General features: G+C 36.9%; 1 protein-coding gene across 1 annotated transcript in view; it reads left to right on the top strand.

Annotated features, from left to right (window-relative positions):
- The first annotated feature begins 1,627 nt into the window (after positions 1 to 1,627).
- The window catches only part of RCAN1 (regulator of calcineurin 1), a 110,172-nt gene continuing 91,276 nt past the window's right edge, over positions 1,628 to 20,523 (top strand). The window contains exon 1 of the mRNA XM_044670237.1: positions 1,628 to 1,912. Within this exon, the coding sequence (XP_044526172.1) occupies positions 1,628 to 1,912 (285 nt within the window). The remainder of the gene's footprint in view (positions 1,913 to 20,523) is intronic.

The raw sequence follows: 20,523 nt of genomic DNA, 5'->3' as shown, positions 1-20,523 counted from the left end.
ATTTATTTTAAAATAGCCAAAGTTGGGGAATTCTCTCCACAGAGGAATAAGACTTCTTGGGAGAGGTGAGGAAGGAGGCCTTCTAGGGAAGCAGGGGTGTCAAAGAGCCAAATTAGAAGTAAATAAATTTATTAACATGATAAGGAAGAATGTCTACTGATAGTTTCAGTTTACTAAAGTACAGATTTTTTTTTTTTATAACTTTTCAGGTTCACTAAGAGCACACAGGCAAATCAGTAACATTCAGTCCCAACTTAGAATAGTGAAGCTAACATTTTTGATGGAGGGAGAGGAAAAATTAAGACTCAGTTAAGGTAAAAAGAAGGGTTTCCGAAGAGATATTTGTCACGAAGCTGGCAGGATTTGTTACTGGAATGAGAAAACATTAGCCACTGAAGAACAAGACACAGATATGACCAACTATTTTTATAATTGTTAAGTCCATTTAGACAAAACTGCAACAAAGGGTTGTTACAGCAGTGGCCAGGATGATCTCTGTTTTACCTTGTCTTTTATGATTTGTTATATTTTATTTCTCTTTCCACAGCCTTGAAGAATTTCCACCATTAGGATGGGGGGAATTTCCGAAGAGTTCAATAGAACTGAACGACAACAAATACAAATAGTACAACTATTCCCACAGTGATAATCTCCGCAGGAATTTTGCGGAGTTAAAAATCAGTCTTCATATTTGAAAACGTTTGGAAGAGTACAAGCCAAGTTTGGATTTAGAGTCAGGAAACCGATTGTTAAGTTCTCTGTGTGTGCATTTACACCTACAACTAAAATCAAGGCTTGATTTATTATATTATTATTTATCTAGACTTATGAAAAGGATGGAGAAAATATTAATATAAACTAACTTGATATCCTAAGCGTGCAATACTGTGCCCCCCCCTTCCCCCCAAAAAACCAACAACCCTGAGTGTGCAGTTAAACGTTTACCAAAATACCAGGATACCAGGGTGTCGACCATTTTCACACTGCAGTTCACTACTCTAACCCTGGAGATCGTGGCATGAAAGAACTAGGGTCCGAAACAGCGTACCCCTCCCCTCCCAGCAGCCGGGCTCTGTCCAGCGTTCTCCCGAAGGGATTGAGACTCCAGTAAGAGGCCTCCGCCCAAACCCAACATGGCAGCATCAGCGGCTTCACAGATATGATGCGAGTCTCGATCACGTGAGAAGAATTTCTGTATCTTATTGGCTCTCAGAAGGTATAGTCAAGAAGAAAGCGTTCTCTCCCATCTTAACTTAAAGAACCCGCTATGAAATGACCTCTTCTCCAGGAAAGGGATGGCCCAGGCTGATTTGCACGCCTCCAGCCCGGCTCCAGGGAAAGTGGAGTGATTGAGCTTGGGAGGCAGCTTCTTCAGATGGAGTCTCGGGGACGAGGAGGTTAACCGGAGTCTGGCTGAGGCGGTAACAGTGGGAAGGAGCCGGCGGAGCCCGAAGCAGCGCTCGCGCCCCTAGCCCAACGACTAGGTGCTGGAGGCTTACGCTCCAGCGCTCGCGCTCGCCAGCCTCAGTCCCCTGCTCCCCCTCCTCCCTTCCCCCTCCTCCCCCCCAGGAAGACTCGCCGCAGCCCCGCCTCGTCCTGCCGGGGTCCGCGTCCCGCTCTGGCAGGGATGGAGGGCGGCGTGCTGGAGCCCCAGAGCGGGGCGACGGTGGTCACCGTCTCCGCTGCAGCGTCGGTGGAAGGGGAGGAGAGAGGGGAGGAGGCAGTGCCACCGGGCTTGGGGGCGACGCAACAGCACTTCTCCCCATTCGAGGGGGCGGAGGCCCGGGACGAGGGCGGGGGGGATTGGAGCTTCATTGACTGTGAGATGGAGGAGATTGACCTGCAGGACCTGCCCAGCGCCTTCATCGCCTGCAACCTGGACCCACGCGTCTTTGTGGACAGCCTGTGCCGGGTGAGACTCGAGTGGGGCACCCAAGAGGGGCGGAGAGGGCGACGGGCAGCCTGCGGCCCCCCACCCCCACCTCCTTGTGCTGAGTTCCTGGGAGGGAGGCGGCTGCACCTGGCAGCGAAGGGCAGGGCACTACCGCGCGGACCCCTGCTGTGCGTGTGCGTGTGCGTGGGGGGTGAGGTGTGGGGGGAGGGCAGGCGAGGCGTGGGGGCACTTGTTGCGCTGTGAGGGCTCAGGGTGGTGGAGAATGGGGTTGATGGGAGAGGACCGGGTGCGATGGAGGTGACAGGTTTCCCGGGGCTGGGTCCATCAGGAGCACTGGGGAGTATGGGGAGGCAGCCTCTGACAGGCACGTGAAAGATGCCTCCTCTAGGGGATGAAGGGGGGTTTCTTGGGGGAGCGGATCCTTGGGTCTGGGGAGGCTTTCAGTGACACCTCCGTAAGCCTTCCAAATCCGGGTGGTTTCTCTTACCCGAGGTTTGAAGAAACCATCAAGGGCATATTGCATTTTTCTAAGGTTTAGTTCTAGGGCTGCTAGTTGCCCATTTCTAATTCTACAGGGCCTGAAATTGTATTGGTTACAGATGCTTCTGGGAGTTGGCTGCTTGTTGCTGTTGCCCAGGACCAAAGCACACCTAAACCAGGGTTACCTGCCAGCTACAGTAGCGTTTTAAAATCTGAGTCCTTATACCTGAGAAACAAACATTTTGTCATTGTTTGTAACTTGCTCTATTTATGGGACACATTCTGTTACGAAGTCAGCCAGTCAACTGTCCACAAGTATTAATTAAGCACTTAAGGAGATGTGAGGTTTGTGCTAAGTCCTGAAAGAAGTGAAACAACCTCTGCCCTCAAAGAACATGCATTCTAATGGGAAAATCAACTTCTGAAAAAGTAATAATAGTAGCTCATATTTTGGGGCTTTCAAGGGTTACAGAATGCTTTTTTTTTTTTTTGCCACAATCCAAAGATAATACAAATATTATCTCCATTTTACAGATGAAAGAATCACAAGAAAGTGTCTTTTCCAAGATTATCTACCTAGCATTTATTTACAGTGATTTCATGTTATATGAGAATCATGTGAGGTTGGTTATAGAGCTATTTTCCAAGATTATATACAAGGAAATCAAATCTTGAACAGGTTAAGGGGTCTATGGCCAAATAGTAGCTGATTAAAGACCCAAAAGGTCTTCTGATATTCTTTCTACTTCCTACACTGATAAAAATCACAAGATGGTTCCCTGCCTTTAGTGCCTTAGTGACAGTTGATTCAACCTGGAATCAGGAAGACTTGAATTTGAATCTAGCCTCAGAACTTTACTAGCTATACAACCCTGGGCAAGTCACTTAACCTCTTTTTTTGTCTCAGTTTCCTCATAAGATGAGGATAATACAAGAACCTATATCCTTGGGTTGTTGTGAGGATAAAATGAGATATTTATAAAGCACTTGGCAAACCTTAAAGAGCTATTAAAGACCTATCTTAAAAAACTAGTTATTATTAGTGCTGTATTGTCACATAAAGTGTGTTCCTGTAATAATATGTGTAATTTCATTTCTTCTTATAGGATAGGCAATTATTTTTATAGATCATAAAACTGAGGCCCTGGGCAGTAAAGTGATTGTTGATGAGAATAGCAATTCACATTTATATTGCACTTTAAGAATTACAAAATGGGGGCAACTAAGGTGGCTTAGTGGATTGAAAGCCAGGCCTAGAAACTGGAGATTCTGGTTTCGAATGTGGCCTCAGATACTTCCTAGCTGTGTGACTCTGAGCAAGTCACTAAACATCTATTGCCTAGCCCTTGCTGCTCTTCTGCTTTCGAACTAATACGCAGTGTTGATTCTTAGATTAAAAAAAAAAAAAAGAATTACAAAATGTTTTCCCTCAAAAAAAATAACGAGGTAGATTGTGAAAGTATTGTTTTTATTTTACAGATAAGAAAACTAAGGCTCAAAAAATTAGTTGATTTGTTCATGATCACATAGTATCTGACTAGACCTTAAATCTAATTTTTTTTAAGTCTCTCAGAAGTGTCATAGACCCCTCTTGGAAGCCCATTTTAAAATTACACGAATGGCTATATGTGGTGTCATATTTTTAAATTGTCTGAATTGGTTGACTGGATGATAGGAAAAAATTCTAAAATGCTACTGCATTTAGTCTATTCAGGGAACTTATTATTATGTTAGAGTAAAATCAGTTAACAAGAAGAGTACTAATAAAATTGATTGTGGTACTTAATATATCAAACATTCATTAAAAAAACCATTGGTGACAGGGAGAAAAAGAAGTTTTAATAATGAATGGTATTAATTTCTCATTTAAAATTTGTATCTACATGTATTCAGCTAGATAATATTTGGACACAAGATTTTAATAATTAGCACAGTAGAAAAAAATTTACCTTTGAAACTTTTTCTTTCTAAGTGAACATGTCCCAAAAGGGTGGAGTTTTTTGAGCTTGCACTTTGGGATTACATCAACTATCTAGATTCTATATTTGAAGATTGCTTTTCTAAAAAAAGTCCCTGTGGAATAATGATTCACATCTAAGTAGGTGCATTAAACTCTCAGACCTATTTTCTATCTATATTTTGAAGTAGAGTAAGTCATCAAAGCCTAACTTATGTTGGCCTTACATCTTTCACATAAGCAAAGACATGCTTTGCAAAAATGAGTTTTACAATATAGATAGCCTATGAAAATATTGACCTTTTCCCAATGAAGGAAAGAGGAAACATACCTGGAATATCTTTGTGATAAGCCAGGCCTGAAAGTGCCAGTTACTTATCCTCTGTAAAATAAGAAAGTCAGACTAAAGGATTTGTAAGGCATTTTTCAGTCCTGACATTCTGTGATACATGAAATTGTCTTTTCTATTTTGTTCATCCGGCATTGGTGAAAATTAATAAGATCTTCAGAATGGGATTCAAGAACCTTTTAACCTGTGCACTGAGACAGAGAGAAGCCAAAGACTACTTTAGTGTTTTAGATTGTTGGGCTAAAGAGAATTTATCCCTTAACTAAAGTCCATGTATAAGCGTGTGGCTTTTATATTTAAAAATTGTGTTTAAAAATTGAATATTTCTCTACATACATATATGAATCAATGTAAGACATACATGTATATACACATGTTTGTGTTTATGTATAAATAACTAATCCCCTCTATTTGGGTAATATAGTTTAGGTAGTTAAGGCTAACATTCCTTATTGGGTGATATATATGTGTGTGTATATATATACATGTATATATACACACACACACACACATCCATATGCCATCCAATATACCATTACATGAAAAAGTTGTCAAGTCACTAAATACAGGCCACTGTATTAAGCACTGAAAAATAACTAAGACAAAAACCAGTCTCCACTTTCAATGAGCTCAGGAGGGAGTTTCAAGCATAATTTGGAAGATGGAATGACTTGTTTGAGGAACAGCAAGGAGGCAAAGTGTTACTGGATGGCAAACCAAATAGAGGGGAATAAAATGCAATATGACTACAAAGGAAGGAAAAGGAAATATTTTGAAGGCTTTAAAAGACAACCTAAAAGGTTTTATATTTTACCTTACAGATAATAGAGAACCGCTGGCATTTATTGAATGAAAGACTGGGGTTTACATGGTCAAACCTGTTCTTTAGGAAGATGAATTTGACAGCCAAATGGAAGATGGGCTAGAGTGGGGAGAAATTTGAAGCAGGAAAACCAGCCAGAAGGCATTGAGGACCTCTGTAAGAGAGATGGATAGAAAAGACAGAACTTGGCTACAGATAGACTAAGAGAGCTGAATTGGCATTGGAGAGTTGGGATTGGAGGATAATGCCTAGGTTTTGTGCTGGGAGACTTAGAGGATGTTAGTACTCTCATTAGTACTAGGGAAGTTGGAAGAGGAGAGAAGTTTGGGGAGACAAGATAATGATTTTAAGTTTGGATATATTGAATTTAAGGTGTCTACAGTTTGAGATGATCAATAGGCATTGAAGATTTGAGACTGGGAGTCTAGAGGGACGTTAGGCAGGGGAAGACAATACACATTTGTTAAATATTTGCTATAGACTAGGTATGGTGCAAAGTGCTGAAGGTACAAACAGGAACAAAAAGGCATTCTGTGCCTTCTAAGAACTTAAATTCTAATGGGAGAGAGCAACACAAAAGAGGGAATTGAAAAGGAGAAGGAGAGGCAGGTATTGAAGTCTGACAAGTCCAAAATAGAACTAAGAAGGTCATGGCCAGCCTAGACCAGTCCCCTAGAAAGGAATGGAGGCCCTAGGAAAGAGCTTAGTAGTGGTCATAGTGACATCCTGGAGAGGTGTTCCAGGGGAAGAAGGCTGCAGGGAGAGAGAAATGTTCCAGATAAGGGTCCCAAGCATTAAAGAAAGGTCCAGAGTGAGACAGTAGCTGAGACATGGTATTGAAGTCCAGAGTCAGAAGCAGAGCTGGGAGGAGAATAAAGGTTTGTTGGCCTGGAACTTTCCCCATAAAATAGTGCCTAGAAGGAATCAACAAGATGATGAAGGGATGTGCTGTTGTAAGAGATCAGTGTTACAAAAAAAAGAGAGAGAGAGAGAGAAGAGTGTAATATCAAAGAGAAGAGAGTGGAAAGAAGTAAAAAAGAATTAAGACTAAGAAGTGGTTAATGGTAATTTTGGAAAAAGAAGTTTTAGTTGAATGAGGATGTTGCTATGCACATAGAGGAATTTTCCTTGACAAGGAGAGAGGACACCTTTCCACGTGAGACCAGAATGAAGGAGGAGTTAGTAAGGAGAGGCATCCCAGGGATATGAGATGAGAGGCAGGAGATAAAAGAGGAGAAGGATTCTAAGCTAAAAGAATGGTGATAGGAGAAGATGCTTGAGAAAGGATGCAAAGGTTTGGAAATGATTCTGTGGTTAGTAGTGACTTGAACAGGGAGATGTGAAAGGATTGCTTTGGCCCACTGAAGACATGAAGATATGATTATGTACCTGGAATGGATCTATCCATTCAGCATAGTTTTGTGATTTTTCTTTTCTTTCTTTTTTTTTTAAACCCTTACTTTCTGTCTTAGTAACAGAAAGGCAAGGGCTAACCAAATGGGATTAAGTGACTTGTCCAGAACGACATGGGAAGTATCTGAGGTCAGATTTGATGCCAGGTGCTCCAGATTACTGGCTCGGAGCTGTATCCACTGTGCTACCCACCTGCCCCATTTGGGGATTTTCTTCAGCTTTACTCCGCAGCACATTAGTAGGCATAAAAGCAGTGAATGGATGGTAGGAGTAATCCAAAACTGAAGCTTGTAAGGTTAATGTCTGAAGTTGTCTGATTTAAGACGTAGGTCACACACAGTGGTGGTTTGAGACCCCTTGTTATTTAAGTCTTTGTACCAGTCCTTTGTAATAATGAAATCAGTCAGTTAACAAGAATTTATTAAATATTTATAATTTTTTAGTACTAGATACTGGAGATACAAATACACAACCCTGTCCCTACCCTCAAGAAACTTACATAGCATTAGAAATATATGAAATTCTCTCTCTGACTTACTTAGAACACACACTCAACTCCACTCCCTTTACCCCCAATTATTGTATCCTATAATTTTAGCTGTGAAGGAAAGAAGTGCCTTAGTTTAAATTAAATTCAAGCATTTTAAAAGTATAAATGAGTTTTATAAATGTAGCCATTTACCCCCAATATAAAGTCTCATTTTTCCTTATTGCCTAAATTCTGGATAGAGGACACCTAGGTGGTATAGTTGATAAGAGTACTACTAGGCCTGAACTCAGGAAAACCTAAATTATAATCTGAGGCACTTAATAACTGTGTAATTCTGTAATTAAACACAGCTATATAAATAATTATATAAAAATCAGCAGTATAAATGATTAAATTTTACTGACATGTAACATAAATTAAGAAAAAATATTTGTGCCTATGCAAATAATTTGTGAATTCTATAATTGTATACCAGTGATATTTAGAAAAGGAGAAAATAACATCAGCTGTATTCTAAATCAATGGTTGCCTATACTTCTTAGCAAAAATTTGATTATCTTTCCTCGAATTTGCAATCAATGAGACTACTCAGCCACTTTAGAGAGACAAGATAACACTGCAAATCAAAAACACATTAATTAAGTTTCTATGACTTAAGATGCATGTTTCATATATGTACATATTTTCTCAACTAAGACTTGAATTATATTTTGCTAATGTAATTGTAGAGTAAATCAAGAAAATTCTTGTTATCTGATAAAATCTTGCATTTTCCTGATTAATTTGAAAAGGATATATATATATATATATATATATATATATATATATATAAAATCTTAGAAATTCTTAAAGCTATATTAGGTAAACAGAAGGCCATAACACCAAATAAGCTATAATAAATACAACAGGATAAATACAAGCCTCAACCTTTAACATTTTGATCATTTCCTAGGTTTTCTCTCTATTCATCTAACCTTACCTCTCCAATAGTAACTAACCTTTGAACAAATCAGGTCCCAAACCTCTGTCCTGAGGCAAATGATGCTATAAGAACAATACCAAACTTGACTATGCTCAGATTTTGATTTGTCATTTAATATGAAAGGTAAAATGAGTATCAACATTTAATAATCACCAATACATACTGCTCACTGGTCTTAAAATTCAGTATATTTATTTGCATGCCTATAACTTTGGGGGGTAAGAATTGAAATAATTTTATTTTCTGCTGGAAAGAATGTTTGAGTTATAAAATAATATGGTTAACATAATACCTGATTCCAGTTTATGATTTTTTAAGTTCTTTAAACTATGCCCTCTATCTATGGTTGTTGATTCTAGTAGCTTGGAAACAGATTATATTACAGTGCAAAATTCAGGCATTCTTATAACACTATTTTTAGTAATTTATACTTAGGTATCAAACACATGGGCTCTGAGACTTAGGTTGCATATAAAATATCTAGAAGATCCTGATTTTCCTCCTATGTCTCTTTTGGAGGAAATGGGTAGAAAAGATTAAAATATCTTCTTTGCCATTATCATAGGCAAATTCAACTGAATTCAACTGAATTCAACTGAAAATTTACAATATCTTCCACATGAAAATTAACATGTAGAAATACCTACTTCATATCATTATTGTGAGGATCAAATGAAATGACTTTAAAAAATCACTCTGGACACCTTAAAGCACCAAAGAAATGTTATTATTGTAATTTCCTAATTTCAAAATTCCTTAAAGAAAAAAGTAAAATGATGTTCTTCTTTCATGAATTTTTCCCCTTCCTAAATTCTTTTCTTTTTTGGGAGGGGTGAATATCCTCCTCCAGCAATAAATTATTTAAAACACTAAAAAGGAGAAAAGAAAAAGGCAATGGCTTAATATGTTGGTAGCTATCATTAGACTATCTGAAGCCTAAGACAATTACAAAGAGAAATAAAAAGTAGGCTTTTCAGTCAAATATAATAGCTAAAGTGAAGAAATTTGATAATAGTGTTTATATTTCTGGCTGCATTTTTTTAAAAAAATGTAGTCAGGTTGCATATGCTTCATTCTCTTCTTCTTACACGTTATGGAGTGCCTGTTCTCCTACCCCTGTAAACTTGTCACTGGTTGCAGTAATAGTCATCATCAGTAGAAGCAAAATAGACCCCTTGGTGTACACTTTTTCATGCATAATTGTTTAAAAAGCATTTTAAGTGATGGGGGTAGTGCTATCCATTTGAAATGCAATTCATTTGTGAGAATGAAGAATTGCCTTCATTTTTTTTCTTTATAAATACTAATAATCATCAAAACAGGAAAGCTGTTGCTTATGAGTGTAAAAGGGGAAAATGGGAAGATTATGGTTGGACTGAATGAGGGCGAGCTAATTCCATTTACACATGAGATAGTAAAACACTCTCTCTATGGTCCTTGAATAGGATATATGGTAGTGATAGAAAATAAAAATAAGCTTTTTCTTCCCCTCCTAGAAAGAGAGAAGCATTTCTCCAAATAACATAATACCATGACAACATTAATTAACTTTGAGCCAAGTTTTGACATTGTCAAAGAACAAAATTTTATTCTTTGGATGTTATTTTATTGAGAAATTACAATGCATTTTAAAAGTACTTTTACTTACATTGTTTTCTCTTTCCTCTTCCCTAGATCCTTATTGAAATTAATGTTGGATTTATTATACCAGACTTAAAATTGCCATCAGCATTCTCACTGAAATTTATAATATAATGATTAGCATTTTTGCTTCAGATACAGTTTTTCTTCATGAACTTATTTTCCATTTCTATTTAGTACTTAATCTTCAGGTAGTTCTAAAGAAACCAAGTATTGTGCTGAAAGTAGAGAGAAAATATACAAATCATGAAGATAGTCTCACAAAGAGGGATATTTAAAGCCCTATCAAGCAGCATTTGTGGATAGGTAAGACTGTTTCCAAAGTAGCAAAGCTACCAGAGAGGATTGTGTAGGAATCATATGTCAAAGTAACAAAAAAGCAAATTAATGCCTTGAACAAATCTAATACTTTTCTAGTGATTTCAGCAGGTATAATATGATATTTCCATGTAGAATCATTTTTCCAAGTCCCTTTTACAATAGAAAGGGAAGTATTGAAACCAAATAGAGATTTCACAGTTAAGGACTTCTTTCTTTCTCTTATAGAGGTTATTTTGTTCTCTTTGAGATTATAGCTATATTTAGACTATTAAGACTGAAGCTAGGTTTTGTTCATTTGGTTTTTATTTTAAACATTTTTTTTAATTCAAATAACTCTTTGGTTTTGTTCCTCCTCAGTTCAACACCACATGAACTCAACTAGAATACTTAATATATAACTTAATGATCAGTTAGATGAATCACTTCACCTGTTTGGGCCTTAGTTTTCTCATCTATAAAATGAAACAGTTGGATTAGATAATCTTGATGCTCTCTATAAACTCTGAAATTCTCTGAGTCTCTATGATCAAGGTGAGAACTTCCCATTTTTCTTTTCTAGATTTATTTTTTTGGATGATAAATTCATAGAATATTAGAAGTAGAAGGAATCTCAGACAGCATTTAATTCAACTCGCTTAGTTTACAACTGAATAAACTGAAATTCAGAGAGGTAAAATAATACACCCAACAATAATATTTGCATTAAGCTCTTAATGTTTAAAAATGTAGTTTTTGGTCCATTCTACAACCCCAAAAGATAGGTACTAGGAGCAAGAAATTTAAGGCAAAAAGAAATAGAGATTAAAACTGAAAAGATTAAGAAACATATCATACAACCGCCAACTCAAGAAAGGGAGATGTTGCAGATGGGATATCTAGTCAAGTTGAATTTAGCCCTGAAAGTATGAAAAGAAACAGAGAATGCTATTATTATATTATGATAAAAACAATAGCAATGAAAATTGAATATTTAATTCATATGCCCTAAATAACTTAATGCTTAAACTAATCAAAGAAAAATTGACAAAACAAATAATAAATTATAAGACATTAATACTTCATTATTAGAATATGATACATTAAGCAAAAAGATAATCTGTTGGATTCTGTTATTTATTTATGATTTATTTAGGAAGCTGAAATGAAGAGATATTTGAATTAAGTACAAATTTTTAGCTCTAATAGAACAATCATTAAAAACTATGTATTTGAATGAGTAGGACTCTCTGTGTATATGTATAAGTGTGTGTGTGTGAGAGAGAGAGAGAGAGAGAAGTTTAGGACCTATTGGGACAAATTGACAATTTCCCTATTGAGAAAATTCTTCTTGAAATGAAGGTTGGTGTTTGATCTATAAAATATAATCTTAGTTGCCTAGGGCACTATTGCCCAGAATCATACAAAAAACCCATATATGGCAGAGGAAGGGCTTAAAACTCATGTCTTCCTGACTGAGGTCAATACTGGCTCCAATCTTCTATATTCCACCTTTGATTGTGTATGTGGTATGAGGACAGCCATATGTCATTGTGTTAGACAAGGAAAATTTAGATTACTAGACATTGTGCCTTGAAATAGAAACCCAGATTAGTGTTCTGCCTAGTAAAGGATAAGTCTACACACTGCAAAATATCTCGATGTAAGCAGTTATCTACATTTACCAAGTTATCAAGCTTGTTTGGTCTTTTGCCAATGAACCTTAAAATGATTCAATATGAATTTAATTTCTCATCTGGTGTTTTGGCATTCTATTGATACCATATATGCACTGTTTTAGTGAACTAAAATGAGTAAATGAATTTGTATTTTAAACTAGTACTATTCTTGGTTGTTATGTCTTTCTCTATAAAAAAAAAAAGGCAAAACAAGAATCAAACTTATCTAAAGAGATTGGAAAGTTGACAAACATGACAGAGAGAAGGAAAGGAAGAAAGGTCACTGGAAGAAGAATCACAGGGGTTCCTCCAATTGAGTGGAAGTGGATTTTGTCAGAAAAGGGAAGGCAGTTACCCACATTTTTCAGATAAGGATCCATCAGTACCAACAAAACAAAAAAGCCATAGGACAGATGAGCAGGTTCCCAGTCATTAATGATTTGCTGATAAGGGTTTCAGAGGCAACCATGTCATCCTGAAAAAGAAATATACCTCCCAAAGAAGATATATTGATTGGGAAGGACCCAGATGGATTGGTGATGGAAAAAAATATATATATATATATATATATGAAACCAAGTTTATTTTACTTATTGAGGTTAGGGAAATGGTAGGAAAGGTCCTAAGTCTACATGGCTCTATCTCCTCCCACTTTTTTTTTTTTTAACATTTAATAATTTTTATTTTTTAGAAAAGTTAACCTGGTTACATGATTCATACTCTTACTTTCCCCTTCACCCCTCTCCACCCCCCCCCCCGCCCCCATAGCAGATGCTCATTTCCACTGGTTTTAACATGTGTCATTGATTAAGACTTATTTCCAAACTGTTGATAGTTGTATTGGTGTGGTAGTTTCAAGTCTACATCCCCAATCATGTCCGCCTCAACCCATGTGTTCAAACAGTTGCTTTTCTTCTGTTTCCACTCCTGCAGGTCTTCCTCTGAATGTGGGTAGCGTTCTTTTCCATAAATCCCTCAGAATTGCTGAGAGTGCTCTTCTGATCTTCTTTAAACCCTTCTTAGTCACTTCCTGCTCATTCTAACCCCCCAAAAAACCATCTGATTACCTTGCTAAACTAAATATCCCAGATTGTCTCTAAAAGACTGAGGAGACAGGACTCACAGGTGGACTGAGTCCTTCCCTAAGCCTGGGTTTGGCTTCTTAGGTAAAACCCAAAGTCCCAGATGTAAAACCCTTTGGTTTACCTTAACCAAATTGCCACAGCCAGATTGTCACAGCCACAATTGTCCACAGCACTGCAGAGAAACCTCCTAGGGTATTTTCCAAGCCCAAACCCTCCTAGTTTTTCCACAAAACTAGTCAGGTTACAGGAATTTGATGGAGCAGGTGTTATCCCTTCCAGCTTAGAGAAAGGACAGTTCAGGAATGACAGTTTTTCTCAGTTAACTCCCCAAACCCTCCTCTGCAGAGCTTCCCCTTCTAGAATCTTTTCCAAGGTTTATGGCTAAATTCTCCTCTCTTCCTTTTAAAGACAACCGTTGCATTTTTCCATATTCCTTATTCCTCTATCCTTACAATCCTCATATGAACAGTGCAAGTATGAAGACTTTCCTAGATTTTGTCATCTTGATGTTTCTTAATAGTACCAAATACTGATGATGATTATAGTTTGAAATATAGGTCTACTTCCTTCCCACTTTTTTCTTTATTCTTCTTGAGATTTTTCATCTTCTATTCATTAACATAAACAGTTACAAACATTTTTGGTCTTGGAACCCCTTTTCATACTTAAAAATCATAAGAAGACTCTCTCCGCAAAAGCTTTGGTTTATTTGTATTATGTCTATCAATATTCACCATATTTAAAGTTAATACATCTTATTATGAAAGTAATTTTAACTTAGAGGACCCCCAAAAGCATCTTGGGGACCCTTGGTAGTCCCTGGAGCACATTTTAGGAACACTTACTCGCAGTCATATTTTGTTATTTAAAATTTTTTCTCTTAACTTCAGCAAAGTAGCAGGATATAAAATTAACTCACAAAATCCATCAGTCTTTCTATATATTACCAAAAAAAAAACCAGCATGTAGTGAGCAAAATAATTACACAGTATATAAAATATCTGGGAGTCTACCAAGAAATACACACAGAAACTATATGAATACAATTATGAAACATTCTTTGCAGAAACAGAAACCTAAAAAATTGGAGATATTAATCATTCATGAGTGGGCAATGTCAATATAATACAAATGACAATCCTATCTAAATCATATTACTTATTCATTCCCATATCAATCAGATTATCAACGGATTACTTTATAGAGCTAGAAAAATAATAATGTTCTAGACCAGGAATAGCCCAATTTTTGAGAATGCAAGCCACCTTTGCTCAAGAATCTTTGAACTAAAAGAGTGTATCATTTCCTCAGCAATGCAAGAGATGAGGTTATCTAGTAGTTAGAGGTAGGGCTGGTGAATCTTCTTAAAAAGTGGTATGTTGCTATCTTGATATGGCCTCATTATGGTGGGTGATTATATATTCTATGTTAACAAAGTGATATACTTCTTTTTTCATAGGGCAGGGAGAATAGAGAAAGGTTAAAACAAGTCCAAAATGGAATTTGTCTCTCTGATTTGTCTCTTTCTGATTTCCTTATTTTTTGTTAATGGAACTACTTTTATTCCAGTTACCTAGGTGCATCCCATAGCTCTTTGACACCTTCTTCATCCAGTTAGCCACCAAATTTCATAAATTCTTTATACTTTCAGATCAATTCATTCCAGCCCTCTTGCTGTCACAAACTACTGACTGTACTACAGATTATAATCTCCTTACAGTTGGACAGACTCATGAAATAGCCTCCTATGTGGTCTCCTTGACTTGTCTCTCTCCCTTTTATCAGAATATTCTTCCTAAAGTTCAGCTTTATTGTCAGTCACCTGCTGCAAAAACTTGAGTAGTTTTCCATCACCTACCTTTCTTTCTCCCTTTGCCTCCAAATCAACCAAACCATACACTTTGTTATTCAAGATTTACTATAATTTGGCCCTTATTCAAAGCAGCTATTAGGTAGCAGAAACGATACTAGATTTTGAGACAGAAAAGCAAGGTTCAGATTCCCACTCTTCATTCACCATGTGATTTAAGACATGTCATAGAGATTCTGATTTCTAATATCCTTTGTCTTCTGAAATCTCAATTCATAGAATTATAAGACTAAAATAACATAATGATATGAAGCATTTTTCAAGTAGCAAAAGTATGATGTGTCAGTTGTTACATGAGCAATTTCGGTATAGTGGAAAGAGCATTGAATTTGAAATCGGAAGTTTTGAGTAGTTCTACCATTACTAACTGGCATAGAATGATTTTCAGCCTTTTTTTTACTATTGCTTCAGGGTGAAGTGCTATTTGCTTGCACTCGAAGCATCTGTGACCTGTTGATCACATTTTCTGAGCATGTTCAGCAATACTTTTCTTCCTTTTTACCAGTGAAATGTTAATCATTCTATAAATGCCTAAGGCAACGTTGTATTTTGTTATAGCATGTGTTTTTTGAGAATACTTTCTAAATCTGTTGTAGTCCATCTTTTAGATCTGGAAGTGTACACGGATTCATATTGCAAAGGGTTAATTACTTTAAATATATTTTCCATTCAGTTTTTTTAACCCTTACCTTCTGTCTTGGAATCAATACTGAATACTGGTTCTAAGGCAGAAGAGTGATAAGGGCTAGGCAGTTTGATGTTAAATGACTTGCCCAGGGTGACACAGCTAGGAAGTGTCTGAGGCTATATTTGAACCCAAGATCTTCTGTCTCCAGGCCTGGCTTTCTATCCACTGAACCCTTCCATTAAATTTTGATTTCAGGATGCATTTTATGGTGGAGCCCATATAGTTTGAAGGACTTTCATGTAATCAAGGTTATTGATGAGATGTTTTAGTTTGGCACCTTCTTTAATTTGGAAGCCATACTTAGTCCTGTTTAGGAGAAATGATAGTGTATTTACAGCTAAGCAGAACCATAAAAGGCTTAAATCATTTTCTTGGAAAACAGCATAATCCAACTACATTCTTTTCATAGTCTACTTTGATCACTAAATCAGGTTCTTTAAGGATAATTTCTCTGTAAATTCTAGTGGCAGAAACTGATCTTGAATTTTATCATAAATTCCTTTTCACATTGTTCTTCTACACATAGCCTATATTCTAGCCAAGTTGGACTGCTCCCTATTTCTTAAAAATGCTTTTTACTTTCTTGCCTCCATATCTCTCATGCCACTTTTTCTATTTGTACTCACTAATCTCCTCACTTGTTTGTTAACATTTTTTTGTTTATACAACTTTCAAGACCGTGGTTAAGTGTCATTTCTCCCATGATCTCTCCATTTGAATGATATTTCGCTACCCCACCAGTCCTTCAATGCATATAATTCTTTTTAGTACTATTTTTTATGACACTCCTCACAAAGTGCCTTATGTTACAGTAGTTTGTGTATTTGCTTTTTCTCTTTTAGGTCCCTGTGTCTTACTAATCCTTGTATCTCCTGTAATGCCCATCTTCACTGGGAATATTTCTTTAATAAAGAAGACACTTAGCAAGACATTGTTGAATGAAGCAAAAAGAACTAGGTTATATAAAATTATATAAAGATATATATAGCACCAAATTAGAGACACTGATTCTTCATTTTTTTTTACTTTTTCCTCCCTAATGTGCATATTCTTTGAGTCTTTTTTCTACATAAATCACAAATGATTTACTCTCTATTCCTTCCTTCACTGACCTGTTTTCTTAGAAATGTAGATCATAAATGCAAAATAGGTCCCATAACAAACATTCTGCATTAGCTCCAATTCCTTATAACACCCTGAGTTGAAGAAGCTATGTTAGAAATTCAGTACTGTAGCTCCTGTTTTTCTGTTAAGATGGTGCATATTCCTTGCCCTTGTTCATCTGGTTTCCCAGTTGCTATAAACAGAAGTCATATTCGTAGATTGAATTCCTTAGTGGCTATAACAGTCACACAGGTTGGAAACTTCTATTCCAAAGCTTGAATATTGGGAGTTTAGAAACCCAGAGAATGAACAGAGATCATCCTGTCCTTCTCTGTGTTTGCTGCTATATCTGATGTCAAAGAACTTACATTGTAATGGGAGAGAAAAATATCAATATAAAAGATATGCTAACATATAGCATCAAAAGAGATATTACAAAGCAATGCTTTTTGCCAAATGTGTAGTGATAGTGAACTTACATTTGTATGGTTCTTTACAGTTTACAAAGTATTTCACATTGTCATGTATAATACAATAGTCCTTTTAGGTAGGGAGTTTAAGTATTATTTTCCCCATTTGACATGAGGGGGAGGGACAGTTAGATGGCACAGTGGATAAAGTCTTAGACCTGGAGTCAGGAAGACCTGAATTCAAATCAGGCTTCAGACACTTGCTATGTGACCCTGGGCAAGCCATGTGACTTTTTTTGCCTCCATTTACTCATCTCTAAAATTGGGGTAATAATAGCACCTATCTGCCAGGGTGGTTGTCAGAATCAAATGAGATAAAAATTGTATTGGCACAGTGATTGGCACATAGTAGGTGCAATATAAGTGTGAACTGAGGATATAAGCCCAGAGAGGTTAATGATTTGTCTGTGGTCAAAGAGCTAGTAAGTACCTGGAACTTGAATGCAGAGCTTAGTATTCACCTCTTTTTATGAATACAGAAGAGAAATGCTTGCAGACTGTGGGCTCAGAAAGCTTTGAGGAAGAGATGAGATTTTAAATGATTCTTCTTTTTAATTTAAATTCTTTTTTAAACCCTAATATCTTTATTATATATCCTTCTATATTAATTTTATTTGTTACAGGGTTAGGCAATGGGGGTTAAGTGACTTGCCCAGGATCACACAGCTAGGAAGTGTCTGAGGCTAGATTTGAACCTAGGACCTTCCGTCTCTAGTCGTGGCTCTCAATCCACTGAGCCATCCAGCTGCCCCCTTGAATGATTCTTAAGGACAAGACCTCGAGGGAGAGTATTGGGACTTTGGGGAGGATAGCAAATATACAAGTTTGATTGAACTGATAGTTTAGTAGTTGGAAAGAGATGGTTCCAGTTCTCACATCTGCTAAATGTATGTGACTTGGAACAAGTTATTGAACCCCCTCTAAGCTTTAGTTTCATTGTCCGCAAAATGGTCATAATATTTATGCTCTCAGTGTTGCTGAGATAAAAGGTCTTACCCCATAAAATGCTATAAAAATGTAATCTGATGGATGCCATGCTAAGGACTTTCTTTTTTCTTTTTTTTTTTTAAACCCTCTATTTCCCCAGCAGCATTGTCTTCTATGCCTGGATACATGCAGGTAGACAAGAATTGTGTACCTAGAACATGTGACTCTTGAGCAGCAGCAATATAGAGAGGTAATTTGGGTCTCTCACCATATCTTTGCTTCTAGCACTTTCAAGAGGATGTTTCCTTCTTATTAAAAAAAATGTTGGAGAGAGTCCTAAGTCTGGAATCAGGAATTTATTCAGTTTTATCTGACTCTTCATGACCTGATTTGAAGTTTTCTTGGCAGAGTTATTGGAGTGGTTTGTCATTTCCTTCTCCAGATCATTTTCAGATGAGGAAACTGAGGCAAAAAGGATTAAGTGACTTGCCCAGGGTCACACAGCTATTAAGCATCTGAAGCCATATTTGAACTCAAGATGAGTCTTCCTGACTTCAAGGATCAGCACTCTATCCACTCTGTCTCCTAGCTGCCTGGAGTCACATCAAGAGTCAGGACCTGAATTCAAATCTGGCTCAGATACTTACTAGCTATGTAACCCTGGGCAAGTCACTTTTACTCTCTGTCTGCCTCCATATCCTCAACTGTAAAATGGGATCATAATAGCATCTCTCTTGTTGTGAGGGTCAAATGAGATATATGCCTGGCACTTAGTAGGTGGTATATAAATGCTTTTCCCACTCTCTTTGCCTTCCCATTTCTCCTTCATAAAGCATGTATAAGGGAAAGACAGAGAATATTGTTTGCAGAAGTCTTTTCCTTTTATAGGCATGAGGCCTGATACATATTGTATTGTTGTAGAGATATAGACCTGTACCCAGCTTGATCTCAAAAAACCTGGAGCAGATCTGTGGGTGCTCTGTCCAAGGGCGTGACTGCAGAGGCAGAAGCTAATAACTTAAGCTCTGGTAATCAGAGGCTTGAAATCATTGTCTCTGGCCTGTCAGAGAAGCAATGATGGTCACAGCCAGCTCCTGAAGGTCACTGTCCCAGGAGACAAGATGGAGCAATACATGCCTCTGAAAAATCAGAGCCATAGAAGGAGCTAAGTTCAATTCAGTGAACAAACAGGAGTTTGAGCCTGAAATCAGAATTATCTTCCTATTAAATTTTATTTTATTTTGTCTTCCCCTAATTAAATGTAAAAAAGGTTCCAACATTTTAAAAAGAATTTTGAGTCTTGAATTCCTTCCATCACTCCCTTCCTCCACCTCCTCCTGTTGAGATGGTAAGCAATCTGATAAAGATTTTACATGTATAAATCACATAAAACACCTTTCCATATTAATCCTTTTGTGGAAGGAAACTCAGGCAAAAAAAAATTAGGAAAGTGAAAAAAAGTTTGCTTTGGTCTAGATTCAGGCTCCATTAGTTCTTTCTCTGAAAGCAGATATTGTTTTGGATTATGATATTGTTGAGAATAGCTAAGTTATTTACAGTTATTTGTCATATAATGTTGCTATATTGTATTCTTCTTGTTAGTGTATTTCACTCTGCTTCAATTCATGTAATTTTTCCCAGGTTTTCTAAGCTCCTTCTGCTCATCATTTCTTACAGCACAATAGTATTCCATTATAGTCATACACTATAACTTACTCAGCCATTCCCAAATTCATGAATATTCCTTCATTTTCCAATTCTTTGCCTTCACAAAAAAGAGCTGCTTTAAATAATTTTTGTACATATAAATCCTTCCTCATTTTTAATTTATCTCTTTGAGATAAAAACCTAGAAATGGTATCAATGGGTCATTTTCTCCAGAATGGTTGAATCAGTTCACAACTCCCCCAATAGTGCATTAGTGTTTCAGTTTTCCTACATCCCCTCAAAGTTTTGTCATTTTCCTTTTATGTCATAATAGCCAATTTGATAGGTGTGAACTGGTGCCTCAGAGTTGTTTTAATTTGTATTTAGAACATTTTTTCACATGACTATAGAGAGCTTTAATTACTTTGACAGAATTATTTTCAGTGCTTGATTGAGTCTTGTCTAGGCCAACACAGAGGATGGAACTAACTTTTCAGTTGAGGATTGTACAAGAAGGAGATAAAGAAAGGCAGAGGCTAAAACCTATATTGAATCAACAGGAGGAGGCAGAATTTAGGGGATTGAGGCAGAGGATGGGGTGTGGGCAGCAAGGGCATAGGGAATGAATGAGACTAAAAGGCTAGCAGCTACCACTAGGGGGCCAAGTAACTTCATTTATGATCTGTTCTGAATTCTTTTCTGGTAAATTACATTGCTTTTGTTTCAT

The sequence above is a fragment of the Gracilinanus agilis genome, chromosome 3 (genome assembly GCF_016433145.1).
Source record: "Gracilinanus agilis isolate LMUSP501 chromosome 3, AgileGrace, whole genome shotgun sequence".
Classification (NCBI taxonomy): domain Eukaryota; kingdom Metazoa; phylum Chordata; class Mammalia; order Didelphimorphia; family Didelphidae; genus Gracilinanus; species Gracilinanus agilis.
The sequence above is the reverse complement of the archived record's forward strand: the minus strand, read 5'-3'. Positions and strand labels throughout refer to the sequence as shown.